This window comes from Parus major, chromosome 26 (genome assembly GCF_001522545.3).
Source record: "Parus major isolate Abel chromosome 26, Parus_major1.1, whole genome shotgun sequence".
NCBI lineage: Eukaryota > Metazoa > Chordata > Aves > Passeriformes > Paridae > Parus > Parus major.
This window is the reverse complement of record NC_031795.1, coordinates 2,758,414-2,786,303: the sequence shown is the minus strand read 5'-3', so window position 1 is coordinate 2,786,303 and position 27,890 is coordinate 2,758,414. Positions and strand designations below refer to the sequence as shown.

General features: G+C 50.7%; 1 protein-coding gene across 2 annotated transcripts; it reads right to left on the bottom strand.

The window, feature by feature from the left end:
- TBC1D22B (TBC1 domain family member 22B) lies at window positions 1-18,759 on the bottom strand. Of its 2 annotated transcripts, none has more exons than XM_015650476.3 (14): window positions 18,645-18,759; window positions 14,733-14,789; window positions 13,480-13,796; window positions 12,485-12,664; window positions 11,925-11,995; window positions 11,438-11,566; window positions 10,957-11,022; window positions 9,990-10,104; window positions 3,335-3,441; window positions 2,933-3,008; window positions 2,551-2,678; window positions 2,223-2,318; window positions 1,657-1,745; window positions 1-1,535 (listed from the first exon to the last, which is right to left on the bottom strand). In XM_015650476.3, exons 1-14 carry the CDS (start codon window positions 18,698-18,700, stop codon window positions 1,418-1,420), a joined length of 1,605 nt encoding a protein of 534 aa, XP_015505962.1. In that variant the 5' UTR covers window positions 18,701-18,759; the 3' UTR covers window positions 1-1,417. The 2 variants fall into 2 exon arrangements, with proteins under 2 accessions (XP_015505962.1, XP_033375830.1); XM_033519939.1 differs by having other exon boundaries at window positions 1,463-1,535; window positions 1,617-1,745.
- Window positions 18,760-27,890: the final 9,131 nt, after the last annotated feature.

Here is a 27,890-nt window from a genome sequence, read left to right as displayed (position 1 = left end):
TTTCTTGAGATACTGTTTGGAGTTTTATTGGCAACAAGGTTCTGCCTGTCATGCTTGGCCCTGGCCTCACTGCCTGCTGCTTTCTCCCCACTGGGAACAGAAAGGGAACGTGGAGGGACTGGGAGCCTCCACCCCTGCCAGGAAAGCCCTGGTGGCCCAGCAGGAGCGCTGGTAGAAACCCAGGGTGGGTTTCCAATCTCCTCAATCCCTCCCAAATCCAGCCCATGCCACAGCACAGAGGTTCTGCCCACAGAAACATCCCCAGCTGGAGGAGTTAACAGCACTTGCTGCAGGATGTTGTGGGGGACAGCACCGAGAGCTGCCCTGGCTGCTGGGGACAGCCACTCCTGCAGCTAGGATTGTTCCTCCTCCTATCCCTGGAGTGCAGCCCCAGCACAGCCCTGCCCTGCAGGGCCCAGGAGGCACTGCCAGCACTGCAGCCTATGGTTCTCCAACAGGCTCTCCTTGGCTTCTGCTGGGAGCTCCAAACTCCTCCACTGGCCAAACCCTGAGATGGGTTTCTGTCACACCTCGGGCAGAGCTAGCACTGCAAGAACATGTCAGGGTAGAAACCTGCAGCTCTGGAACACCCCCCTCCTCCAGAAGGGTTCAAAACCCTACAACACCACAGCCAGGCATGCCTCTCAGGCATGGGGATCCCCCATGAGGATGGGGAGAACAAGGGGTGCATGTTATAAATATAAAATCCGCTACAAATAGAAGACATATATTGTACATCTTTGACCCATATACACAAGAACACAATATACACAGAACGTCTCGGAGGAGTAGGGTTGTTGTCAGGAGATTTTTGAGAGATGTTGCTCCCCTACCAGCACCCCCTCCGTGCCTTCCCCACATGCTGGATGGGGCTGTACTCAACATCAGTCACCAAAAGTTCCACCAAGCTGGCACACGTCATTCCAGGTGTGTGTGGATGGAGTGGTCGTGGCCCCTGTTGTGCCTGCCCTGCTGCCCTGGGGGAGAGGTAGGTGAAGAGGATGGAGAGAAGGAGGGAGGGCAGGCATGAGGGACTCTCTTATGAACCCACAAAGTGCTTGGGGGGTCTCTGGACCCTTGGAGCAAAGGTAGGCCCTGAGAGAAACTTCTTGCCCTGCCACCCTCGTGGGGAAGGATTCTGTGGCCAGGCAGGTCTCTGATAAGGCATTTTCATCTGGGAGTTGGTGCAGTGTCAGAAGAGAGGAGGGAGCAGATGGGGCAGCGCATGTGGCGTAGGGCAACGAGAGGCAGCAAAGCCAAAGTGGTCCCAGCCAGACAAGCCCAGGACAGGGAGTGGAGAGGACAGGCTTCATCTCCAGCTCAGTTTATCTGTAAATCTTCCCCCATGTTCTCCCTCAGCCCCTTGAAGCCTCCCTTCCTGGCATGAGCCACCAGCATGGAATGAAATACTGAGTTGTCAAAATGGCACATCCAGGCGCATGGAGTGGCAGACAGGCACACGTTCAGAGTTAAGACGAGAGTTCAGGTGAGCTTTGTACAGCAAGGAGCAGCTCCTGGCTGGGATGTCCGTGGACCTGGGATGACAAAAATGCCACAGTGATCAGATTGGGCCAGGACGAGGGGCGGGCATGGGAGAGAGGAGCCAGTCTGGGCACCTATCGGCGGTAATGGTTTGGGGCATCTGCAAACATGTACTTGAGTCTGTAAGCTTCAGCCAGCAGCAGCCCAATCTCTTCATTACCCCAGTGTATCGTGGGCAGGTTTTGTAGCAACATCAAAAGGCCCTGGAAGAGGGGAAGGTGTTTAGTTAGGAGAGGCTGAAGGCAGAGCACAGATCCAGTGCAGGCTGGGGGCTGGCCTGAGCAGTGGCAGCAGTGCTCAGTAACTTTTACCCACCACACTTGCAGTCTGAAAGACTCAGGGACAACATCAAGATGTGCTTGGGTCTAGATCTGAACCAGTGAAGCACCCCAAGCCCCTTGGAATAAAGGGTGCTGTTACAGGGTTACAGCTGGACACAAGAGGGCAAACACTGATCAGAGCTGAGATCCTGATCAGGAATGGGATGTTTGAACCCTCCAACAGCTCAGTTCTCTGTCCTTATCACCAAGGCTCAAGTTACTTCTAGGCAAAGCTCTTGAGACCTGGACTTGGAGCCAGCTCTGACAGCTGTCTATGTCCACACTGGGCTCCCAACCAGAGCAACTCCCTCACCTCTACTTCCCTTCCCCAGGAAATCATCCCCAACCCCAGGGTCATACTTGGAAATCTTCCTCATCCAGGATCTCCTTCCGCCACTTGATCAAGAAGGCAGCGCAGACGTACAGGTGGAAATGGGAGAATCCTTCTGGCTCTGACTGTGGACAGCAAAACTCTGGGTGAATTCCTTCAGCTCAACTGGAGAATGACCCCCAGACACAAATGTCCTACTGGGCTACCCATCACCCAGCTGGCTGTAAACATCCTGGGGCCACACTGCTTCATTTCCCTCAGCACCCCAGCTGGTGCCAGGAGACCTCTGTCCTCATGGGGACAGGGACCCAGGTGACAGTGACAAGCCAGGCAGGGAGGGCAGTGGAGCCTGCATACCTGGTAGGTGTCCCAGAGGCGGATGGTGCAGCGAAGGGGCAGCTCCCTCATGAGCAGGTTGTTCATCCAGCGAAAGGCAAACTGCAGGTACTCGACCTCGTACTTCCTAAAGTGATTATGTACCTGCTCTGAAACAGCACATTTCACTTACACACCTGGGGCTCACAGTGCCCCAGCTCCTGCACACTGCTCACAGATGAGACCTTTTTCTCCTAAATTCCTCCTCTCCTCACCCTGTGCTGTCACCAGGTTTCTGGCTGACGCTGCCCTGCTCTGGTTCTGTGGGTGTTGTAAGAGATCTATAACCCTGCCCTGAGAGTTGTCCCAAAGGAGGCCTCCCTCCCTCTGCTGACAAACCTGAGCAGACTCCCGTGTCACCTACCATCGATGCGGCTGACCAGCTCCTCCAGGGCTTTCACTTTCTTCTGGATCCCTGGCTGTGCAAAGGTGTAATTGTCCTGTGGGGAGAGGCCCTGAGTCAGAAGCAGCAGCTTTAATAGCAGCTAGAAATTATCAAACCCAGATCAGCAATTGGGATGAGCCAAAGAGACAGGGCTCTTGAGCACCAGGATTGTCTGTCTGCCATGAGTTCCCTGGTCAGAACAGGGCCATCTGGGCAGCCACAGCACCCACCTCCCCAGGATTTCACCAACAGATTTAAGCTCAGTGAAGTAGCAAAACCTCCCTAATGCTGGAGCATGCAGAATACTCCCTCAGGGAGTGGAAACAAGCACACTGCCACCCCAGCTAGAGCAAAGGAATTCCCGTGGCCCCAGGGGCTCACCTGTATCCCATCCAGCAGCTTGCTCATGCACCAAAAGCTGTCGGCTTCGATGCTCCGTAAAACATCCTGGGACAGGTTTGTCACGTCAAAGTTTTCCACATCCTCCTCTGCAAAACAGAGTGGGAAGAGCATCAGGGAGATGGGGAACACCAGGGACATGGGACAATCCCAGGCACTTTATCAGGCTAAAGCTTTGCAGGAGGCACTGTAACAGTCCCTGTGTGTTAGGGATGTGCCTGGCACAGTCACAGCACCCATGCACTCACCTATTTCTCCAACTGAGCTGAAGAACCCCAAAAGACTTGTTGATCATGCCCTGAACCCAGTCCAGCTCCCCAGGGAAGCATGGGAGGGATCCCCACAGTGCTTCTGTCATCCTTCTGGGACAAGGGCTGTGCAGGGACAAAGATCCGGCACTTTGGAACCCCTTTACACAGAGCACACCTGCTGTGGGGGACAGCAGGTCTCTGCCAGCTGGGAGCACCACAGGGAGAACTGGGAGAGGAGAAACCTTCACTACAGCCAGAAACCAGGGAAGGAAACACTGCCCGTGGCTTGGGGCAGCACAAGGGAGCTGCCAGTTCCTGCTCCCAGCTGGATTCATCAGCATCACCCCAGGACCAAAGCACAACAAAGGCACCCAGCCCAGAGGCTGCCAGCTTTGAGGACTCATGAGAAAGAACTGCCAAAGCTTCAGGAACCTCTCTAGGAGAGCAGGACCCTCAGGCATAGCTGTGAGGGACCCAAAAGCATGCAAAGATCTTCCTGGGCATCAAAAAAGACACTGAGTTAAATCCAGCACAGGGACAGCTGGGCAACGTGGCAGACAGGGCTCAGCTTCATGGGGTTTCTGCCTCTCCTGGAGCCCAGCTGGCAGGAGGGCTCCAGCAAACAGAAGCTGCCCCAAGCACAGAAGAGGCTCAGTGTGGGGAAGCAGAGATTTGTGCAAGTTTATTTTTCAGACCCAGTGGGAGCCTGACAGCATAAGCATCAGTGGCAGCTCTGTCCCCAAAGGGTTCTCACAGAGTAAGAAAGGCTCCTTGCTTTTAGATGGGCTTGAGAACCCCCCAGAGCATGTAAGAGGATAGAATGACAGTGGTGCTGCCTGAGCTTGGAGCAGAATCACCTGCTCCAAGCCACGCTCACCTTAACTGGCAGCTGGAGGGGGAAACAGCCATAGGAAGGCAGTGGGACTGAGGTGGGGAGACAGTCAGGAGACACAGGTCTAGCTCTCCTGGATTAACTGACTCAGCAGTTCCCTCCCTTTTCTCCTTGGGAAGAGAGCACCCACCACGCTGCTGTCATGACACTAAATCAGATCAAATAACAGGGCTAAGCTGGCCCATTTCCCATTTCAGAGGCTCAGAAATCCTGGCAAGCATCTTTGATATTCCTCAGAAAAAAGCAAGAGAAGGAGAAGATGGGGCTTGGGGCTGGAGCCAGGCCACCCTCTTGGCTCAGATACACTGCAGGCACTGCCACAGGCTGGGGAAAACCAACAGATCCTGCCTGAAGGAGGAAAGGCAGGACAGAGCCAGTGACTCCAACACTGCTCCCACCTCTTCTTCTCCCCTGGGGCAGAGCTCAGCTCCAGAGCAAACTGTCACTAGGAGCTTTAGGGACAAACAAGAGCTTAACCCACTCATCTCACAATCTTGTAGTTCAGAAAGAATACCAAAGCTGTTTTCTAGCTGCACTTCATCATCACTGTGCAAAACTGTCACTCTTCTGCTGGCTTCTGTACAGCCACTCTCACATGGTCCAGGTAGGGACAAAGACAGGCAAAATCTGTTTAGTGTGCATCTCCTTCCCGATGTCTTGCAGAGAGGAAGGTGGATGGGCAGGAAGGACCAGGACAGGACATGTGGACACCCAGGACTGGTGGCAAAGGCCAGCTCAGCCCTGAGGGAATGAGACCTGTGCAAAGATCTGCTTGTGGATGGAGGATCATGATGGAGCAGGGACTGTGGTTACCTGGCAGGGAACAGCCTGCTGCTTGCACCACCACAGGGACAAGAGAAGCAGCTCTGCCAGCACCCCCATATCACAGCAAAACAGTGGCAGGAGATTCCCAGCAGGAGCCAACACACATTGCAGGAGGCTTTGAACCAAACCCCAGGTGCTTGGGATGTGGCTCAGCACAAACATCTGCTTAGCTGCAGCACAGAAGAGGCCTCATGAAAAGGAGATGCCCAACATTGGCTCTGAGAGGGACTGAAAGGAAACCACTGGCTTGGTGATGGCCACACCAAGCCCAGGGGCAACAAGGGCTCAACAAAAGCAAAGTTCCTGTGAGTGACATTCAAAAGAGCTCAAGAAGGGCACAGGAGAAGTGAAAGACCAGAGAGGCCAGGGCTCCATGCACCGCCATCTCTGCTTTCCATAGGGAGGCTTTAATGACTCTCCATATTCTGGCAGTGGGGGTTCAGGGCAAGACTGGACAGCTGAAGGAGAGTTAAGCCCAGTCTCAGCTCACAAATTCACACAGCTCTGGGCAAGTCTGCAGTGCCTGCAGTGAGCCCCAGGCCCATGGAGGTCAGGATGAGTGGTGACACAAGTGTCCCCATTCCCTTCACCCAAGTTTCTGCTCCTGCTTGCAGGGAAACCGTGTCTTCATTGCACAGTGATTAGGATTTAGCGACAAAGCCAGCTAGAAGCTAACAAGCTCAATACTTCCCATGGCACTGCTCCTCTCAACAGCCCTGCTGTGGCACCAAACAGGTCCCAAAGCCAGGACAACCTCTTAGGCAAGGCCTGGAATCAGGGATGGAAGTGGTGTCACACAGGCAGAGAGTACTGGGAGAGACAGCAGGGCACTCCTGGGGATGCTGAACTCACCTCAGCTTTGTCACTGCCATCCTAAATGCAAAGACAAGCCCTGAGAACTGGGAGTGACTCAGCAGAGGGGCTTGCAGGGCTTGAGCTGGGAGGGACTGAAAGCTCAGTATCCCTGTGCTTGTTATGCCCTCTCTGATGACCTGGAAAAACAGGGATATGGTTTCTCCAGGAGGTGCTGGGCTGTCATTCCTGCCCCAATTCCTCAGCTGCCAGACCATCTCCCTTCATCCCCATACTCTCCAGAGGTGCTGGGAGCCTGTGCCCATCCAGAGGGCACCAATAACAAGCTCAGCTGCTCCTGCAGCCTCAACACCTCCCTCAAGCTCTTCCTCAGTAGCACCTGCAGCAGAAGCCATCAGTCAGGAGGAAGAACTATTCCAGCTGTGGATCTGTCAGTGGCAGGAGCCCAAAGCTTCCATGCTTGTTGCCAAGTAGCTGAGGCAGTAGTGTCCATGCAGGAGGCAGGGAGAGCATCACAGGAGATGAGCCAGCTTGCCATGTTAGGGCAAAGGAGAAAACACCACAGCTAAACCTATCCCACCTGCCACAGATGCAGTCTGCCCAGCACTGGGAAGAAGCAGCTGGTCTGGATCCAGACTGGATGGGAAAAGCAACTGGTCCCAACTGGCAGAAGGCGTCTGGGGAGTTCAGACAAGGACTGGAAAACTCTGGGGATAAGCTTCTTCCTGCCTCAGCCTAGCTGGTGTTTTCTGAAGCTGGTCAAAGGGGCACACACACACTGGATTCAAGGTATTGCTCAGAAAGAAGAGGCAAACAGTGTCAGTGGGATGCCTTCAGGAGGGATGTCAGTGGGATGCATCAGGAGATGCAAGTTAATAATGGGCTCATCCAGTCCCCAAAGCACCCAGGGCAGCTGAGAGAAACAGCTTCCTTTGAATGATTTCCCTTCAGTTCCCCCCTCCTTCAGGACCTGGAGAGGCCCATATTCTTCCTGTACCTTCCATGGTGGCAGGTGACTTGATTTCTTTGATGAAAAGAAATCAAGTCAGAGGCACTGCAGTGTGGGTGCTCTCACCCTGCCCCGAGGCAGCTGTGTTTAATGCCGCTGCACACAAGGGCCTGGAGTTTTTTGGGTAACTGCTGACTGTTTCATTGTTTGTGTCAACTTCAAACAAAGGAAGCTGCCAAACTGTTCCATGGAAGTGACTGCTAAGCTACAAACCGTTCCCTGCCTAAAGCACCCTCCTTTTCCCCGTTCCCATCGTCCCCTTTTCCAGTCCTTGCAGGGGATGCCAGACAAGACCACTGAAGGATATTTCAGGCCTTGGGCTGGTAACAAAAATAGTGAAGATATTAACAACCAGACACATCAATCAGCTGGTGAGCTCCAAAGAGAGATTTTAACTCATCTGTAGAAAAGATGGTTTGTTGTCTGCAAATGCACTACTTGCCCAAAGCACGGATGATGGATCAGAAGTCTACAATGGACTTGGCAGTTGGGACCAGCCTGTGAGGCTGCTCCATGAGAAGTCCCTGGACTGAGCAGCAGAAGACCAGGGTGCCATCCCACCCTTGTGCTTCACAGCTAAGCAACATCACCAGCTCTGATGCAAACATCCCAGGGGACAATGGTGGGCAACCAAGCACAGGAGCCAGCTGGCAGCACACTGGACTCCTTCAGGGATCTTGTGGTCAGCAGAACACGTGCTCTGAAAGGAGAGAAGGGGCAGCAAAACTGAGATTTGAGGATGGAGCCAGTGCTGGTGCCAACTTCCCAGAGGAAGCTTTCCAGAAAATGTAAGGGAAAATTTTCCAGGCCAGTTGTACACTCCCCTGTGAGCATGGGAATACCCACAGGTGACACACAGGTGTGTGAGCCCTCAGTGGCTCCGTGGGCAGGGACTCGCTGAGCCATACAGGCTATTCCCTTTCCCAAGGAAGATACAGCTTGAAAAATATAGGGAGAATTTCCTTTGAAGAGACTTCCCACAGAAAGGTGAGCTGTCCTTGGAGGTGTGCTGCACAAGGATTACCAACCTGTGCAAGGCCTCTCCTGCTGCAAGGACTTGGTTTCAGCACAGACTGAGCTGATACAGGCTCCAGGGATCCTGAGAATCAGTGATCCAGCATGGAGAGCCCTCAGCCCTGCCTGCCCAGCTCCTCAGGGGCCTGTCTGCAAAGGCAGCTGTAGAGAGAAGGCTCCAAATCAATGACTTAAATCCTGTTACAGAGGGGTTATAAGGGACTGACCACTGCCAGCTCTTCCCCGTGGAAATTAGAGGCAATTTTTGATCTGTCTTTCAACTCTGCTATGCAGACCAGGGAGCGGGTAGCCACCATGACAGCTCATGACCCAATGGCTGGCTTTGAATCCCAGGCTATGGAGACAGAAGAGTTGTTGTTACTTGGCCAAATTCAGCACAGCTGCTCTCCTGAAGAGGAATTTTTCCCTGCAACCCAAGTTTCAGAGAGAGTTGGAAACAGGAAGGCCACATCCAGAGAGGAAGCTTCAGTAGGGGTGAAAACAACCCTGTAAAGATGGGGAGAAGCTTCAGACAGGGATGAAAACAGCCCTGGTAGATGGTGAGAAGCACGAACCCAGCACAGAGCCTAACAGGGCCAACATCAGCTGCCACATGCAGGGAGAGCTAATCCCTGACACCCAACAGGGTACAGGACTGCAGGAAGTCACACCAGGTAATACAGGCAGCTCTGATGATTCACCAGCTCCCTTCTTGCCTAGGTCACTCACTGTGCACAGCTCTGCTCCTAACGCAATAAATCAATTCTGAGCAAGTGACCTCTGCCAGCACTGAATGCCATGGATGCTGCTCAGGCCATAGGAGAAGCCCCTCAAAGGGAACCTGCTCAGATCTGATCTGCTCTTCCCACAGAAGGGAATTCACTCCAGCTGCCATCAGAGACACACTTGGTGCCTTCTCCTTCAGGCTGTGAGGAGCAACAGCACTTCCCAGGGATCAACCCTGACCACACTGGCTCTCTCAGTGGCAAGCAAGGTGGCTCAGCCCTTCACAAGGCCCTCAGCAGACGCAGATTACTACCACTTTACAAAGCCTTAGCTTGATAGAACAAGGCTTTCACTCACTTCAACTTTTGGATCAGATCTTAAAAATATTTATTCAACAGGATTTCTGACACTAATACAGCCTTACAAATTCCTTTTCCCTTCTATTTACAGTGGACGCTAAGAGCCTTTAAACATAGAGATTATGACATCCCAGCATTAATGTCAACTCCAAAACACAGCTAGAGCCAGAGAAGGAATAAAAATACCATGGGTGGAAAGGACTTGATCTGCAGCTAAAAGCCAGTGGCTGACAAGAAATCCAGAAGCAGCAGGGAGAAATCAGTTTGCTTTCTGAAACTATCAGTTTGAGGCACACACCTGTACTAGCAGCAAAGGAGGGAATCTGTATTTAAAGTTTCTTTTACATTCTCAGCAGGGTCTCTAAACTTCACATATTCCTTCTAGAGCAGGCACTGTCTGCCAAGTCCCAGCTTTGAGAGCAAGACTCTCCTCCAATTCTATAGATCATGGCTCCCTCAGTGACTAGAAGATCCCATTCCCCTCCAAGCTGTGAGGTGGTTAAGTTCATTGAAATGCAAACCCACCCTTAGTATTTCACCTTCTGTGGGGCTCAGCAAGATTATGAAACTTGCATAGATACAGCATAGAGAGCAGAGATACAGAGGTACAACTCCAGCCTGGCCCAGGCACTCTGAAGGAAAAGAACATCACCCCCTTCTCCAGCAGAGAAAGTTTTCCTCATGTCAGCATTTTACACCACTTCAAACCCCACGGTCAGGAGTGCTTACAGCAGCAAGTGTCACTTACCAACGTGCTCAGAGAGGAACACAACAAAGAACGGGGTGACCAGGTCATTGATGCCCTGCACATAGCCGCTGGCTGGATGGCGAATGGCCCAGATAAACAGGATTCTCTCAAAAATCTAGGGAAGAACCAGGGAAAGCAGGTACCTGCATTAGCCATGCACAAAGGGAAAGCAGAAAAGTGTAACTGCTAAGCTCAGGGAATGCAGACCATGCACTGACAGGCTTTTCTGTAGTAGTAAGGTGATGTTAGAAGCATAAAAGTCCTAGGAGAGACTCCTGTGTCATCCACAAATCCCACACACAGGCCAGCTCACTCTTCAGACAAGATAGTCCAAGCTCTTCATCAAAACCTCTGCCTGAAGAAATGCATACCCAACTTTTCAGATCCCAGACAGTTTAATATCCACAGGACAGAGCAGCCTCCTTGGCAGAACATCAGTTGGGAAGATGAGGTATCAGCACAGCACTTCCAGAAAAACACCACAGATCAGGACACTTCCCAACAGGGCAGCCTCCCTCACAACAACCAACATTCCCAGACTGCCCCAAGCCCCTGGACACCTTGCTCTGACACACACTGAGTTTGTCTCCAGAGAGGACAGGTGTCCACACCTCCTGACTACCTATCAAACCCATCCCTGCCCAGGTTGCTCCCATAAAAGAGGTTTGAAGCAAAACAGAACCTGTGTTCTGGTTCAAACGCCTTCAATTTGTCTCAAAACAAAAGCTTCAAATTTTTTACCAGCTCTTGGCTACATCTTGCCAAAGAAGAGATCATCTCATAACCCCAAAGCTCCAAGTTTGATGTCTTTCAGAAACACAGGACAAGACCAGACAGTTCCAGGAGGTATTTGCATCAGGAGCTGTCAGGCAGGGAAGTTTCCCAACAAAGTTAATTCCCTAGGAGCAGTCACTCCACACACACATCCCATGGCAAATGCAGGGCAGGAGCCTCACCCCCCACTTACCTCCTGAACAAGAGGCTGCTGGAAGAGGGGAATGAGTGGGTTGGTCCTTGGAATGTCAATGTGGATCTGGAAAAGAAGGTGAGTTACACACACCAGCTGTGCTTTCCAGGGGCACAATAACTTATCACAGGCTAACAGAGGGTAATCAACCATCAGTGTTCCCCCAGGCAAGAGCTGACAAGCACAGTGAGCTGCACAATGGGCTACAGATGACAGCTGTACTGAGAAAATCATCTACAGTTATCTGCAGTCTGCTCTGCTCATGTGCAGGCAGGTAGTTCAGAACTGAAATTTACTATTAGATCAATTTAGGAAAAGCTTTAACAAGGACAAAACCATGGCGCCTTTTCCCCAAAGAGAAGACAACTCCTAGCTACAGCTAGAGCAAGTTCTGGCATGACCACACCCATGGGGACAAGCAGCAGCAAGAGAAGAGGAGAGGGCTATACCCAAAGCAGAAAGGCAGGAGGAGGGTTCCTACTTGTCTGTAGGTGTCCTGGTGGTGCTCCTCATTCCGGGAGTCGTAGTACTGCTGGATGAAGCCAAAGTACTCCTCCCTTTTCCGCTGCAGGGTCAGCTTCCGGCGCTCCGAGTTGGCAGGGAGATAGCCCTGTGTTGGGAAAACTCAGCTCAGGGGAGACCCTCTTTCCTCACCAGCCCTTGTAATCCTGCCGGCTGTGCACCCACAGACATCAGGCACACAACTCTGGAGCTCAGGAAATAGCTTTCATGGAATTTGGCCTTCCCAGCCCCCAAAAGAGAGTGAACCACCCAGTCCCCACACCAATCTGGGCTTTGAGCTCAGAGAGGATGCAGCAATGGCACTCTCTGATCAAAAAGCCCTACAGCTCACCTGGAAGCTGGGCACTAGGAACACACAAGCTATGGGACACAGGGAGGTGTAGAGCATGTGCCCCTGACGTGGCCCACTCCTCCCAGACTCCAGAGGCACAGCTCCCAGTACTTACTGACAGCAGTCTCCAAGTCACAGGCCGGACCTCTCTGGGCACACCAGGCCAGCTGCATTTTCTCAGCTCATCTGCAAACGGACAGTGGTGGCAATGGATTAGATCCTAGGCACGTCCAGGCACCACTACACCTAGAAGGAGAGGAAAGCCCAGTCTGCTCCTGCAGGCTCTGGAGACAATGAGCCTCCAGGAAGGCTCCCACACTAGCAACAACTGGGGATGTGGGTCTGCTGGAAGGAGAGCAGAGATGATTTCAGCCCAGCTCAGGCACAGAACTGGGAGCTGCACAGTCACCAGTGTGCCAGGACCTCAATTCTCATGCAGAGCCCAACAGCCCCCAGTGATCTCAACCATCATGTGCAAGATGGAGAATCATTAGGGACAGACAGGAAGGGGTTGGAGGACATCCCCAAATGCCAACAGAGCAATTCCTGCAAACACCCATCTGGTACAATTGCAGACAGTGATTTTTTCCACCCCAAAGCAGACCTGATGCAGGCAGCAGGCCCCCTGTGCCCTCCCCTGCTCACCCAGAGGCACCCTCATTCTGCCCCACTCACCCAGGTCGGTGTTGTGGCTGGAAAGGAGCTGCCGGAATTTCTCCAGACGAGTTTTCTCCCTCACGGTCATGGGGGGAGCCCCGGAGGCATTTTGGTCAGAGATTCGGGCCACAAGGGGAATGACAGGTCGGAGGGGGAGAGACTGCTGCTTCTGCAGGGGGCTCCGCACACAGGCCTCCTCTAGCAAGAACCAGATGCTGCACTGAGCTGGGGAAGGAGGTTCCACCTCTCCAACCCCACCTCGCTCCCCTAGCCACTGTCAGACAATGCAGATTTCACCCTTCTGTTCCTCAGCACCACAGAACAGCATCGCTGGCCCACTCCAAGGGATCCATTCACAGGCATCTGTTGTGGCTCTTCCACAACTTTCCCCCATTTCTCCCTCCTCTTCTTCCTGCATCCAGACACCTGGCTCCAAGTGGATCAGACTTCCCTCCACATGTGGGTAGGACACAGGAGACACAGCAGAACTGATGTCCAGATCTGCTCTGCTCTCCAGATCCAAACACCCATCAAGCTAATTGCTAGTGCAGAGAGAGGAGCTGACAGGCGGTGAGTGCCATCTCCTGAGGTAATCTCACTGCACAGGCAGACGAGGCAGACTGAGCAGGGGCTGCTGCTGCCCAATTCCCTGCCCACGCTGTGTCAACACAACCTCAGCCAGACCTGTGCTAAGAGCAGCACACCAAACCACCATGGAAGCAGACAGTGAGCAAGTCCCAGCAAGAACTTAACAGACCTCAAAACTGACTTAGCACCCAGAATATGGAATACTCTGGGACAGACATGTATGCAGGATATTGAGCAGCTGAGGACACAAGCCTTAAAGCCATGCCTCTGAAAATGGCTCCTTGGAGTACAGGATACTAAAAGGAAGAAAAAACATCTGTTGTGCTCATTGCCTCTTGCCCATACTGCGACCAACAAGCAGCTGAGTTCAGTGGCCAAGTAAGAGAGTACTGGAGCACAAGGCTGCTCCTGAAGATGGCTCTTACCAGAGGTCCTGGAGAGCTGGGCCTCGCTGCTGGACTTTATGACCTTGCAGTTGGTGGGCAGGTCACTGAGGGCAGGCTGGCACCGCTCGGGCTTCACCCGCAGCTTGCTGTGGTTCTCCAGAACCTGTGCTGCCGTGGCCTTGGCCACTTTAGAGTTCAGAGTTTGCAAAGAGGACGAGGAGGAGGAGGAGAAGTCCTCGTCTTCATCATCCCCAATGTCCCAGGCATCGCTGGTACTGCGGGCAAACTCGTGGAAGCTGGAGGCTTTCTTGCTTTTCATGGGCAGCCCACTGGCCTTGGAGCGGTCCTTGATGAAGCTATGAGCCACAGGAACAGGATCAGAGCCATGGATGAGTTCATTTTCTTTCCCCATGCCCTCACTTCAATCAGCCAATCCCTTCCTCCAGTTTCCCTGTTCCTTATCTCAGACCTAAGGAATACATTAAGTCTCTCTGCGCTGCCCACCGCCAGGAGTGGCTGTGACAGGCTGCTGTGACAGCAGTCTCAGAGGCCACAGTGGCAGCACACAGCTGGAGAAGTGCCAGCCTTCCTGGCTAGGAAGGGCAAAAGGTAGACGGGTACAATTCCTCCAGCTCTGCCTTCCCTGACCCTACACAAAACAAGTAGATTAACACCCAAAAAAAGGTCTTGCAACCTGGAGAGAGGCATGTCAGAGGGCAGATAGAGCAGGTCTCCTTCCATGGAAACTCCCAAAACAGCTGCAGTTGTTCTCAGCAGCCAGACCAGCCTGGGTCTTTCCTCAGGCAAAGATGGAATTTACCCTTAAGCTACAGAAGCTTACAAAGTCCACCACCTGAAGCAGGGAACTTTTGTCACTACACAGCACAGGATGGGGTCAAGGAGGCAACTCAAACCAAGAATTTTGCCTTTTCCTGCTGGAAAGGCTGCTGCAGTTCTCCAGCTTTGTAGCTGCTGGACAGCTTTACCTCCCTTTCCCTTAATTCCTCCAGCTCCAAAGAGGAGCAGAAGGACCAGACACTGTTTAAAAAAAAAATTTAAAAAGTCTGTTTCCTTTGATGTTACTATATGGATTTCCTGGCCATAAAGGGCACCAGCAGATAAGCTTTCCCTGCAAGCTTTCATAGAGCTCAAGGCAGCACCACACCCCACTGCTGTCCTTCTCTGCTGCAGTATCATAGTGCCAGGGATGCTGGAGACCTCCACCTACTGCAGAACTGAGCCCCAAACCTGCCAGGCCTTGTGGCCTGCATCTCCAGGAGACAAACACTTACTTTTTAGTGAGCTGGGAATCCAGTGGAGGATGCTGTGCTCCATAGACAGGCTGAATGCTGCAGGAAGGGGAAAAGAAAAAAACCCAAGATGCTGTAAAAAGAGGTCCTACAAATAATCTCAGCCTAAACTGGGGTCACGCTTCTTGCCTGCTTTTGGGCGCAGAGAATGGAAGAACAAAAGCAGCTGCAAAAACCTTCTAATTTACAAGCCTGAAATCCAAAATGCTACATGCAGATGAAGATTTGTTCTTTGCAGCGGCAAAGAGAAGCCTTGTTTAACTTCTTAGGCCTGGTCCAGCCTGAGCTGGGATTTGAGATCTGCTCTTTTCTGCACCACCAGCTCACTCCATTTGACCACGTGTCTCAGTCTACCTGCTGCATACACTGAGGTTCGTTCTCTTTTCCAACAAGGGGACTTCCAGTTTGGGGAAGTCACCCTCCCAGGCCCTGTGGGACAGGGAAGGACTCCATGCACTGACACTGGGCTCCTCCATAAATGTAGTTCAGGGTTTGAAGCCCATGCTGTTTCTCAGGATCACAGCCAATGCCAAAGAAAAGGAATGCCTGGTACAGTACGTGGTTTGACTTGGGTCCAAATCCCGGTTTAATCAACTACTTCCTACGTGGCCTGAAGTGAGTCTCCTCTTCAGAACCTCTCAGTCCCTGGTTCCTTGGGAATCGTGGGACAAGGAGCTTGAGGGCTCCAGGCCCTACATGGGGAGCATCACCTCAGAGAGCAACTACTGAAAACATGCTCATCGCTGTTTTTACAGGCTCTGGAGGTGAGACGGGGATCCTGAGTTATCACCTGCATTGGACGAACTATTCACAGTCACCCCACTCTGGAAAACAACCTCTGGAAAACAAGTCCTGCAATGCCATGGCAGAGACAAAGGCCCTTTCAGAGCTGGCACACAAGGAACAAGCTTCTCTTGGGGTCAATAGAGCTGGCCTGGTTTCTAGGAGCTGCAGATGGTGCCCGGCAGTAAAACCAGCAGAGCCCAGTCATGGAGGAGAGGGATGGCAGCCTGGTGCAGCTGGGAACAAGCTGAGGATGCAGAAGCAACAGGTCCAGCTGGCAGGGAAGAGATGCAGAGAGCCAGGGCAGAGGCTGGAAACAACCACAGCACAGAGAGATCCTGGTGGAGCAGCCAAGCTAGGGGTGGGATCACCCCTGCAGTGGCTGTCCCTCGTGGCTGGAAGTCCTCACTGGCTTTATCATCGAGGATTAAGCCTAGGACAGAGTGTGATGACTAATGAGCATCTGGAAGTCAGGACAGCAATTAAGCAGAGGCACTTCCATGGGTGGACATAGCGAAGTGATGATGAGGAGGAAGAAGAACAAGCCTTCCGGATCAGCATTGCTTCCCAGTGACTTGTGGCAGCTCCCTGCAGGACAGGAACTAGCAGAGCCTCTCCCATGCCCAGTACCAAAGTCACACTGTCCCAGGATATCCAGCACAAGGTTCCTGCTCCCTGTCAGGGACCCACAGGCTGCCAAGGGGGAACTGCTTCGATTCACCTGTGAAGGCCTGGACTTCACAAGACCAAGGAAGGATGTGTGTTAGAGAGAGGAGGGGATGTGGCAGCCAGTGCTGAGGGAGGAAACCCTTTCCTGGGGTTCTGAATCAATGTTTGATACGATGGCAGAGGGTCCCACCTGCACACAGCTCTTTTTTAAACTCTTACAACCCAGACACTCCCAAAGAATCTCAAGCTGACCTAAGCTGTGCTCCCAGCCTGACTGGAGGAGTCCCCTGCTCTGTCCCAGTTTAAACTCCTTGGGGCAGGCATTTCCTGCTGCCTGGACGTTCACTGCAGGGTACAAGGGGTAACCAATCGTGTGAGTAACAATGGCTGTGCTCCCTGTGTGACACCTCACAGGATCATCCCAGGGTGTGGGTTATTGACACTGCAGCAGAGCACAGCCATGAAATGCCACTGCCCCTCTGGACACACAACACATTTACTTCCAGCAGGCCATTTCTCCCCTTTTAAAACAGCATTTAAATAACCCCAGCTGACTCTGGCTGTCTAAAGAGCAGGGAATAAACAACCCATCACAGAGGACAACACACCACAGCACTCAGCCAACACATCCCTAGAAAATTACCAGGCAGAGAATAGCCAGTGCAAAAACCACAAGATAGCACTGGAAAAACAAAACAGCATTTACCAATTCTAAAGCTACATCTAAAATCCACCCTAAATCTACAGGGGCCAAAAGCTAATAAACTTTATTAGCAAATAAAAGCTAATACAACTAAGTGACCAAACACACTAAGTGTCATGGAAAAGGAAGCTAACACAGTATCCAAGTTCCTACAAAGCCTCCCTCTGCCAGATTGTCAGGGGAAAGAAAGGAGACAGCCAAGAATCCGTACAGGAGGGTCTCCCAAAGCTTGGACAAAAAAGAAGAAAGGGTGGTTCATGTCTAGTGACCATGGATGCAGCACATCCCACCTCCACCCTCCGAGTCAGGCTGCTGAAGACCTGTTGGTGGCTGTCCCTGGAAACAACCAGCACACAAGAGGTAACAAGGCTCCTTGTTCCAGGATATCTGCCAAGCAGGCAGATAGGAGAAGGAGAGAACACTGCCAAAAACTTCCCGATGCAGAGTGTCACAGGCAGGACCAGCTGCCTGCCAGACCGGTTCACCTGGTTTGAGCTTTCCAAGGCAAAGCTCAGAAGTCCATGCAGAAGAGAGATGGTGTCCAAGACCACCAGCTGAGAGCATGGCCGAGACCTTCAGGTAAGAGACAGGAGCAGTTAGGAAATAACCCAGGGAAAGCACAGGATTTTCCTCCCACAGGAGCAGCAGAGGAGGAACAGAGAGGTCCTTGCTCTCCCTTTGCTCACCACAGACATGGATTGTCCAGCCAACTGAAGGAGTTGCACAGTGACAAGCAGATGAGTGAAAGCACATTAGAAAGAGACATTTAACTGGCCCAGAAAGATTTAAAGCCAACTAAGCATTTCAGACTGCACTCATACCCCAGGAGGCGAAGGGCAGGGTTCAGATAAGGCAAATGAGGGCAAAAGTAAGGAGCACCGGGAAGGAAAAGCACTTGAGAGAGCTTCCACAGAGAGGTTGATGCCTTCTTTCCACATCAGCCTTGCTCCCAAGGCATTGTAGGAAGCCTCTCCTTCATCAACACCAGCCTCTTCTTCCTAAATACTATGTCACACATTTCACTTGTTTCTCCCATCCCTGAGTGAGTAAAGATGCCCTGAGAGGAACCAGGACATCACAGCCAGAGGAACTGAGGCAGGGGAGGTACAAACAGAGCCCTTACAGTCCTTCCTCTGGAGCAGAGGGGGACCAGGAGTGACATCCCACACAGCTGAGGGTAATGGGGGGTTCTGTGCGTTATCAGGGTCACCCCTTGGGGACAGAGCTACTGCCACCCAAGGTGACACCTCTAAGGACTTTGGCAAAGATGAGTTTTCTTCAGTATCTGTGGAAAGGAAGATGGCACACTGGGTACCTGGCTCTGGGACTATCCCAAAGAGGCCTTCAAGGCCCCCTGATCCCTCCACCCTGCTTCCCATGGGGGGCGCACAGGGGCCCCACGCAGCCCCCACAAGCCTGCCTTATCCTACAGATGAGGGAGCAGCTCTGACCTACCCTTGTCCCCTATACATTAAGCCTTCTACCAGCAAAATTCCCGTCCCATAGCCTGCGGTGGCCCTGGCATCCCCCCTACTTCAGTGAGGAACCCCGGGGCCCCCAACCAGCTCCTCAGCCCCGCAGCCGAGACAAACCCTCCTGGTATCCCCCGAGCCTTACAGGGGTGCCCTCAGCCCCAGAACCAGTCTGGGTGACAGCCCCCTCCCCAGGCTGAGCGCCGGCTCCAGCCTCCAGCTGAAGCGCGGGGGGCGCGGCCCTCGCACCCCTTCCCCGGGGCTCACCTGCCCGGCAGCTTGGCGCTCCGCTTCCAGAACTGCCTGCCGCTCTCGGCCGCCATGGCGGAGGGCGGGGCGGGCCCGGCGGGCCGGCCAGCCCGCAAGCGGGGAGCGGGAACCCCCGGCCGGCCGGCCCCCGGCGCGGCGCGGGGCGCGGAGCAAGGCGCGGCCCCCGCAGCCGCCTCAGGGCCGCCCGCCCGCAGCCCGCGGCGCCGCCATCTTGGCTTGGGGGGGGGCACAGCACCGCCATTGGCCGCTGCACGCCAGACGTCGCGGATCCACCAATCGCGGGCGGGCACGGCCGTGACGCGTGGGGGGCGGGGCCAGCTGGGCCGGAGGGGCGGGAGAGACCACGGGGTGGGCGCGGGGGAGTGGGCGCGGGCGGCACCACCCGGCTCCTGCCGGGGCGGCGCGGTGACATTCCCTGGGGTTTTGGGATTTCTGCTTTTCCAGGGAATTCGCGGCGCGGTTTCATTCCCCGCCCTGGATCCCTCTCGCCTGTCTTGTGGCGTTTTAGGTCCGGTGAAGTGTCTGCTTCGGTCTGACACAGGAGCTGTTTCTGTTCAGACTTTCAGAATTAAAAATATTAAATAAATTAAAAATTGCCTCCAGGCAGCGTCGCATTTTCTGCACCAGACGGTATTATTTGTCTTTTTTTTTTATTTATAGTGCATAAAGTCCATAAATAGTGCTCCAGATTGGAGTAACACCTCTCATAGTATTACTATTATTCTCCGCCCCACTTACTCCCATATGGAGCACTGAAAAATAATTATACTAATGACAAATTATGCAAATATTCTATTGTATATGCAAATTAGGGGACAAATTTTTTTTCCCACTGCCACCTCATAACCAATACCAAACACCTGCAGCACAAAGAACTGCAAAAAAAGCAAAAATAAATGAAAAAAAAAAAAAACCAACACACATGTACAAAATAGAACAGCATAAAAAGAAAAAAACCCAAACCATATTAAAAAAAAATTAAAAAGCTGGCAACTGCTCCAGGACCATCAGAAACAAAGAATCCCAGCCTGGAACTGGCTCTTTCCACATTTTAAGTACCTATGGTCTGGGTATCCATGGTCTATCAATCTTGCTAATATCTACTTTCTATTCTTCTATTTATAGTTTTCATATCTGTTTTTTTGGGGGTTTTTTTGTCTACTTTCTATTCAGTTTGTTGTTCATGTTTCTGGTATCCATTTCCTGTCCTTCCTTTTATTTGTGTTTCTGGTATGTACATTTTATGATACTTTTTAGTATCTTTCAATTCACCTTGCTATTGATCTTTCAAGTATCTACTTTCTAATAACCTTGATATTTATCTTTCTAACCTAACTTGTTAGGGTTAGCCTTAGAGTTAGGATTGGTATTAGGGTTAAGGTTAGGGTTGGCTTTAATGGTTAGGGGTTAGGATTTAGGGTTTAGGCTTAGGTTTATGGTTTGGTTTAGATTTTTGGGTTAGGGGTAGGTTTATGGTTAATGGTGAGGGTTAGGATGTGTGGTTAAGTTCAGGGTAAGGGGATTAAAGTTAGGTTAGGTATATGTTGGAGTTTATGGTTGGGATCAGGGGAAAGAGTGTTTGATTTAGCTTTAGGTTTAGTCATTAGTGTTAGGTTTAGATTTGGGGTTTACAGACAGTTGTTTTCCATGGGAAGAAAAGAGCTGTCCCTGGTGTCTCGAGAGCAGCTGTGGGATGCCCCCTGCAAGACCAAATCCAACCAGAGCCGTTGTTCCCAGCAGATTTTTTCTGGGACCAATCCTTAGCCTTTGGCAATTTTAGGAGTGGAAAACCAACATTCATTCTAAAATTTTCGGTGTTGGAAACCAACATTTGTTCTAAAGCTGCTCCCAGCCAGAAGCTGCTGGCACTGCTGGGCGTGGCCAGCCCTGGCCTTTCCATGGTGGCCCCTCTGCTGCTCCCCGAACTCTGAGGTGCTGGGTTTTCCTTCCTGAGGAGAGAAACCACTCTTCACAGGTGCCTTTGGCTGACAGTGAGATTCCACCTCCTAAACCTTCAAACATCTGAGGAGTTCTCCCAAACTGAGGCCATTGGGACTGTCAGGTCTGGCTGGCCCTGGCCTCCCCTGGGCTGCTGCTCGCCTGCGCCCGAAATGCACTCTTCCCTTCCCATGGAAAAGAGCTGCCATTCTCCTCAAGATACTGGAATCCTGATGCCCCCTTAGCACCCAGAGCATGGAATACTCTGGGACAGACATTCAGTGCCAATTTCTCTGAAATTCAATACAGCACAAGAATGGTTCCCAGACAAAAGCTGTCACAACAATAGGCCTGGCCTTGGCCTCCCCTGGGCCGCCTCTCATCTGCTCCTCAAACACTGGCAACCCGTGTTCCTTCCCAGCTAAGTGCAAATTTGGGGTTATCTTCTTCCTTGATTGGGGCCATAGAGTCCAAAGCTAGGATTTACACATGGTATAGCTCCAAGACACCAGATAAACCAGAGCCATGGATTACAAACACAAAATGAACAGCTGATCAGTCCACGATCAGAAAGGCTAACCAGAGTCTCCAAACCTACAGCAGGGGCTGATTCCTCTAGCCCCACTGAGAGTAACATGTAACCATTGAGTGTTTACATGGGCCTAACCCCTGTACCTCAGTTCCTGAGGCAACCCCTGAGCTGGGGCTCAACACCACAAACAGGAGCTGAAAGACTGCCAGGGTTTTTTCCCCAGGAAGGAAAAATCCCCTGTCACAGGCTGCCCACAGGAGCTAGAGGTCAGCCAGACCTTTCTGTACTGACCCTTTCCGTGCCTGAAATGGAAAACTGCATTGTTTGTGGCAAAAGTTGTGCTCCAGAGCACTCTGGAGCCTCATGGGCTCACTCATCCCTTTGCAGGTGTGACCCATTTCCTTCCCTTCAGGCAGGACACCCTGCAGGTGACAAGGCCGTGCTCGGGTTGGTGTCTCCGCTCACCTTCAGTGAAACATCCCTCCTTATTTGCAGGTTTTTCCTATACCAGCAGTGACACCCTTTGGAGCAGGACGGGAGGGGCAGCTCTGATCCCTGTGTGATAAATGTAACTTGGGATAAAAATTCGTGAAAGAATAAAATAAGCATATAATTGTATTTGTAACAGAATATAGTATGGCCTAAGGATCTCTTCCCAAAAGCCAGCAGTGAATACCCATTCAGGCGGTAATGACCCTAGGCGACGCTCTCAGCCCTAAAGAAAGAGCAGGACACAGGCAATCAGGCTGAACAATAAGCGGAGCCAGGCCGAGATGCCCATCGGCTCCGCACGGGACCTGGACACTTCACCCTGAGAGCCCAACTGGAGATACAATCAGGAAGCACTCAGAACCTTTCACACGCGAAAGGACTCTGCCCAGCTGGCTATTGACTCAGCTCGGCAGTTCCAGGAAATTCATTCAACCAACCATCTAGACTCTTTGTTGAACAGTGACTGCTCGGAGTTTGGCCTCAGGACACAAAATCCCAATAAAAACCCCAGACCGCAGTCCCTTCTTCGTGGATTTGGGAGATCGGTACCTCTGGGTACAGATCCCTGTCCACCCGGTGCTGCGCTGATTTATTTATTGTGGTTTTTCTCTCGTCATTTCTGATCAAAATTGTTTTATAATAAATTGCTTTTTATATTAACCATATTTTGCCATTGCATTTTTAACACCTGGGACAGGGACAGGACCTAGGAAAGGGCTGGAGCTGGGTCAGGGGAGTTTAGGTTGGATCTCAGGGAAGTTTATTCCCCCAGAGGGTGCTGGCACTGCTCAGGCTCCCCAGGGAATGGGCACAGCCCTGCCAGAGCTCCAGGAATCTTTGGGCACTGCCCCACCCCCAGGGTGGGGCTTGGGATGTCTGTGCAGGGACAGGACTGGATGATCCTTGTAGGTCCCTTCCAGCTCAGGATATTCCATGGTTCTCTGACTGAGGCAATTCTGGGTCTGTTTGATGCTTCTCTGACGCGCACAGGGTGGGATCCTTAAGGCTGCCCTGCGAAGAGCCAAGAGCAGGACTCTGATCCCTGTGGATCTCTTCCCACTCAGGATACTCCACGATTCCACGAGTCCTGATGGTGTTGCTGTGCTGTTGCTGACTCCTGGTGGTTCCTTACAGGGCTGGGAGGGTTATCAAGGCTGGCCAGAGTGGGAAGCTGAAGGTGGGGGACTGGATCTTGGCCAGTGCATGTTGGAGCTTTTCCATGACAGTTTCCTGCAGCTCATCAGGGACCTGGGCATCATGCTGACCTTCACAGGGGTGGCTGAGGAAGGCAAGGAAGGTGCCAACACACTGCCAGAGTCTCATGTTTGTCACTGCTGATGTTTGTTTGCTTCAATTAAGTGTTTGAAGATATTCAAAATTAAAGAGAGTGAGTCCCAGAATAACCTGAGCTGGGTGGGACCCACAGGGATCTTCAGCTCCTGGAAGGTGAGTGAGCTGGGAGCTCATTGCTCTGGAAGAGCTGAAGGCAGGTGGGGCAGAGAGAGGCACCTGCCAGGGTGGTTGTGCCAAAAAAAAAGAATTAACAACACGGTGTGAAATGAGAGAAGTTCCCATGTGTGAGAGAGGGAAATTGCTGCTGACATAGAAACAGGTCCTGTCCAGACCTTGTGTCCTCCAGCCGAGGGGAAATGACCCCTCCTGAGGGGGGTGCAGCACTGTGGGATGATGCTCAGTGAGAAAATCTCCCCCTGCTCAGGGCTCTGGTGATGCAGGAGTTGCCAGGGCTTTGCTCCCAGTGGGGTTTGTGCCCCCAGAGTGCTCCTGCTCTCCAAACCTCTCAATTTAAACCCTGACTTTGTCCTTTCTTCCCTGTTAAAACACACAAATTCCCCCAAGCTACATCTCTGGGATATGACAGAAACATCTCGTGGTTCTCTGTGCCAAAACTTCCCCTTGAAAAAGAGTCACAATTCTTTTTTTTAAGTGTGGGAAAAACCCTTTGACAGTGTTTTTCTGCAAATCCTTCACCTGCAAAACCCTACTGTGTCACCTGAGCAGCAGAGTCCTGGGGACTGCACAGTCCCATCTCCAGCCTGGGGTTTAATGACAGCTCCCACACAACACTGTGCTATTATTTCTAAACAAAAATGTAAGTATATAAAATCCAATAATTTGGAGAGAAAAGCTGTTTTCCAACCCTGCATTTTTCTGGATTGCTGCTTATGGGTTTAATTAATCTCCTGGTCATTATTTTGTCAGAAATTTGGCTTTTTCACCTTTTAAATAATAAATACCTAAAGCCAGACTGTGACTAAAGCCAGCAGATGATTCTCTAATTTCACATTCATTTCAAATATTTAACATGCCATCTCAGCCTGCTACACAGAATTTCAAAGACTTAACATTCCTTTTTGTTAATGCTTGAAGCAAAGAAAACTCTATAAATTGTTATTTTTCTATTAAGATTTTTATTTTTATCAAGTCTGATTCATTCCAGTTTGAAGGGACACACTTCAAAGCAGTTGCCCAGGGTGATTATAAAGCTGCTGAAGTTTGGGTTGGTTAAATTAGATCTGCTTCTCTGCAGCTTTTAATCTTTGAATCCCAGGCTGGTTTGGGTTGGAAGGACCTTAAAGCTCATTTCATTCCACCCCTGCCATGGGCAGGGACCCCTTCCACTTATTTCCAAAATAAGTTTTCTCAATATCATGTTTCTAGTCATTATTTATGCACAGCTTTACCTGGATTCTGTGTAAAAACCTTTCCCACTGCCTCAGTTACAGATCTGGAACTGAAATGGAGAGATAAAACCTGGAGCTGATGACACTCAACAAAGAGAGGGAATAAAAACCCCTCAATAGCAGGTGGTGAAACCAGAGTGAAGATCAGTCAGAAAAAAATCTGTGGCTCAGGGGAGCTGGAGTTTAGTGTTTCAGATGTAAAGAATTTTGTGACAGTGAAGGAGAAAAGAACAGAAGCTGTTCCACTGGAGTGGAATAAATCTCCTGTTTAAAATTCCTCTGGATGCAGCTGCAGGAGCAGAGTTTGGCTGTCAGCAGAGCCCTGTGTGCAGAGGGGAAATCCAGAGTGATGGGGGTGAGTCAGTGAGGGCTCCCAGGGCTGCTGCACAGCCAGCAGAGCCCAGGGTGCAGCTTCAGAGAATCCAAAATGTCCTTTCTTTGTGGCTGTGGTGCCTCACCGGGCACCAGCCCTGGCAGAGTTTGTGCTCTGCCCTCTGAGCCTGGGCACAAATCCTGTTCTGAGTCCCCTCCCTCGCTGCCAGCCCTGGCATTTATTTCCTGGGAATAAATGAATCCCTTCCTGCGCCAGAAGAGACTTTTTAACATTTTCGCCAAAGCAGGAGCCTGTCATCTCTTGCCCTGTGTCAGCTGGGAGCAGGGCTAGAGGATTCCTACCAACAGATGGCATTTTCCTTGCCTGTGCTTCTGAATTAAAAATATGAGTGTGAATCAGGTGGAAAAGTTGATATTTTTAACTCCAGAGGAAAACCTCTTTAAGGATGTCACAGGAAGGGCTCTGAGCAGTGCTGTGGAGGGTTTGGGAGGCCTGACATACCTTTATTAAATTACCATTAAATTCAGTTTAATAGGCTTTAAATTTCCCTTCCCTTAAGATGCTTGAGCACTTTTTTATGTTTTAATAGAATTTGTTTGTTCTTATGAAATGCAGCAATGCACCCAATGAGGCTGGAACATCTCTAGTTTTGGTGCTTGGGATGATTTTTTTTAACCTTTTCAGAAAAAAAGAGTTTATCAGTTTGTAATTGAGCACAGAAGTCCATCTTGGGCCACTTCTTGCCATTTAGGTTCTACCTAAGAGGCAGCTTTTTGCATAGGCTGTGGCTCCTTATTCTTATCCTTCTGCCAGTGTCATTTTGTATCCTGAAATGTGGTTTTCTTCCACAAATGCACGGGATTTATTGTAAAGTGCACGATAACATTTTTTCCACGGACGGGAAAATAATATGAAGTTATTTAAAATGGCTTTATTAAAATGATATTATACTCCAATTTTTATCCAGCTTTTGGGAGAAGACAAAACAGTTAAAAATTCCTGTCAGTGAACTCATTCCCCCAGTGTGGCTCTGGGATCAGTTCCTCACCTTTCCTGGAGCTGGGCTGTGGAAAACTCTGTTGTACTTTAAATAATTTGGCAACTTCCCTCCATTTTTGGGGCCTTCAAATCGCCATTGCCCCTGCAGGGCAATGTGACCTCGGGCAGGTGTGACACAGCTCCTCATGTATTTCCTATTTATGTGCAGATAAATAATTACTGTCTGTTTGTAAATAAATAGGAATTGGGGTTCAATTCCCTGGAGTCTTTTCCTGAGCACACACCCAGCATGCACCTCTGAACCTCCTGAGCCTGGGGTCACATCCTGCTCTTTATCCCAGGAATTGTCACCACTGCCACTGGATTTTAGCCCCAGACGGAAAACAGAAGAACCTGCCTCTATTATTTTTTTTCCTCAATTAAAAATCAGTCCCCAATGTCAGAGATTCCCAAGGACTGACCTGCTGCTCTTTCCTCCTGGGGTTGGTGACCAAATTGTGGAAATCTATGGAGAGCCCACCCAAGGCATCTCTCGCACAGGAGCCACTGAGCTGATTCAGGCTGAGGGAACAAAGTTCTGCTGCTGCTGAGCACAGGGACTGTGTCAAAATTTGGCTGTTTGGTTTTGAGGGTCCAAGGCAGGGCAGGAAAGTAAGATCAGGAGGTTCTGCTGTTTCTTCACTGTCACTTCCCTTTGTGAGAGAGTCCAGGTGCTTTATTATTGAATTGAAAATTAAAATATAAAAATTGAAAACTCAAATATTTTCTTTAAAACATAAGGAATATTTTTGGTAGAATTAGCACATGACAAGTATGTAGGAATATTGCACAGTGTGAAATTATTCCATATTTGTAATGAATCTCTCAACTCTTCCCAACTAATCGAGTTTCTCTACAGAAATGTGCCGATTAACTCTTATTGCCTTTTAATTTATATTAAAATTCTTTGAGCTCCAGTGCTCAGTTCAAAGTTTCAAATATTGTTAAAATATTTCTGTACATATTTACTCCTGCTTTAAGTTTCTAAATTACAGAATGCTTTATTTTTCAAAGCCAGAACTTCAGGAAGCAGGAAAATCTGCTTGGAACTGTCTTCATTTCTTTCCTCCTGAGAGATGAAAACGGATTCTGACCATCACTCCTGGCCCTACTGCTCACAGAAACCCCCTGAGCCAAGGGACAAACAGAATCCCACAAGAAGGAGCCTCTGGAGCACCAAACTCCTTCAGGTTTGGCTCCTTCCTTCCACCCTATGTGGAACCTGAGCAACATTAAAGGCTTCCAGTGCTTTCCTTGTTCTTTCCTCAAAGACTTGGTAAATCTGCAAGTCTTGGGTTTCATCTCTTGGAATGAATAACCCCAACCTTCCACTGTTTCAAATTTTCTTTAGCATAACAGTTCTAGTTCATTCAGCTTTATTAAACAATGTAGGTCAGGGACTTTCTATTTTGCAATTTTGCTGTGTAGGCTCTAAAACTGTTTTGAACCCAGACCGTGTCAGTCCTGCAGGGATCCAGCATTCTGAGCACCAGGGATCCTTTCCAAAATCACATCCTCAGGGTTTTTGCAGGTTTTTAGAAAAACACAATACAGAAACCTGGCTAAAAAAGGCTTTGAGAATATGCCACTCCATAACGTTATTCAAATTGAGCTCAATATTTGCTGCTGAGGTCCTGAAATTCTGAAATATTTAGTGATTATTACTTTTCTTGTAGTTATTTGGTCAAATCTCTCACTGTTCACTTCCAGGTGATTGGCATAGCAACAATCCAGCTTCAGCAAATGTAATCTATGAGGAGCAGTCACCACGATCTTCATCTTCCCATTCTGCTTCCTCATGTGCATAGCTCACTATTTATCAGCACCAGAAGAAGCTTTACCAGAGTTCAGGTGTCTGAGGAGGTGGAATGAGCAGAGAACGCTGTGCCTGACAAGATACACCTCAGTCTTCTCCCCAGAAAACACAGAAGAGATGGGAATGTCCCTCCAGCCCTGGGTTTGGAATCACTAAAGGTAGTTTGGATGCAGGGACCAGAAGGGACAGATCTGCCAGTCCAGCAAAGCCAGGGCATGCTGAGGGTCACCCCCACATGGGATTCCACAGCCCCAGGAATGGGGATCCTGAAAAAAACCCAAACTGACAGTTCCAGGAGTGAGAGTAAAACCACAGAAATCATGACAAAAAAGAGTTTTCCATGGGAATGGAGGAAGGTCAGCCAGTCCCCAAAGGCATCTCAGCAAGCCAG

Coding starts and splice junctions, on each gene's coding strand:
- TBC1D22B (XM_015650476.3), bottom strand. CDS start 18,700: ATGGCGGCCGAGAGCGGCAGGCAGTTCTGGAAGCGGAGCGCCAAGCTG. Junction 3,009..3,334: donor AGCTGCTGGATGGGATACAG/GTGAGCCCCTGG, acceptor CTCTCCCCACAG/GACAATTACACCTTTGCACA. Junction 1,746..2,222: donor TGGATGAGGAAGATTTCCAA/GTATGACCCTGG, acceptor CCCCTCTTCCAG/GGCCTTTTGATGTTGCTACA.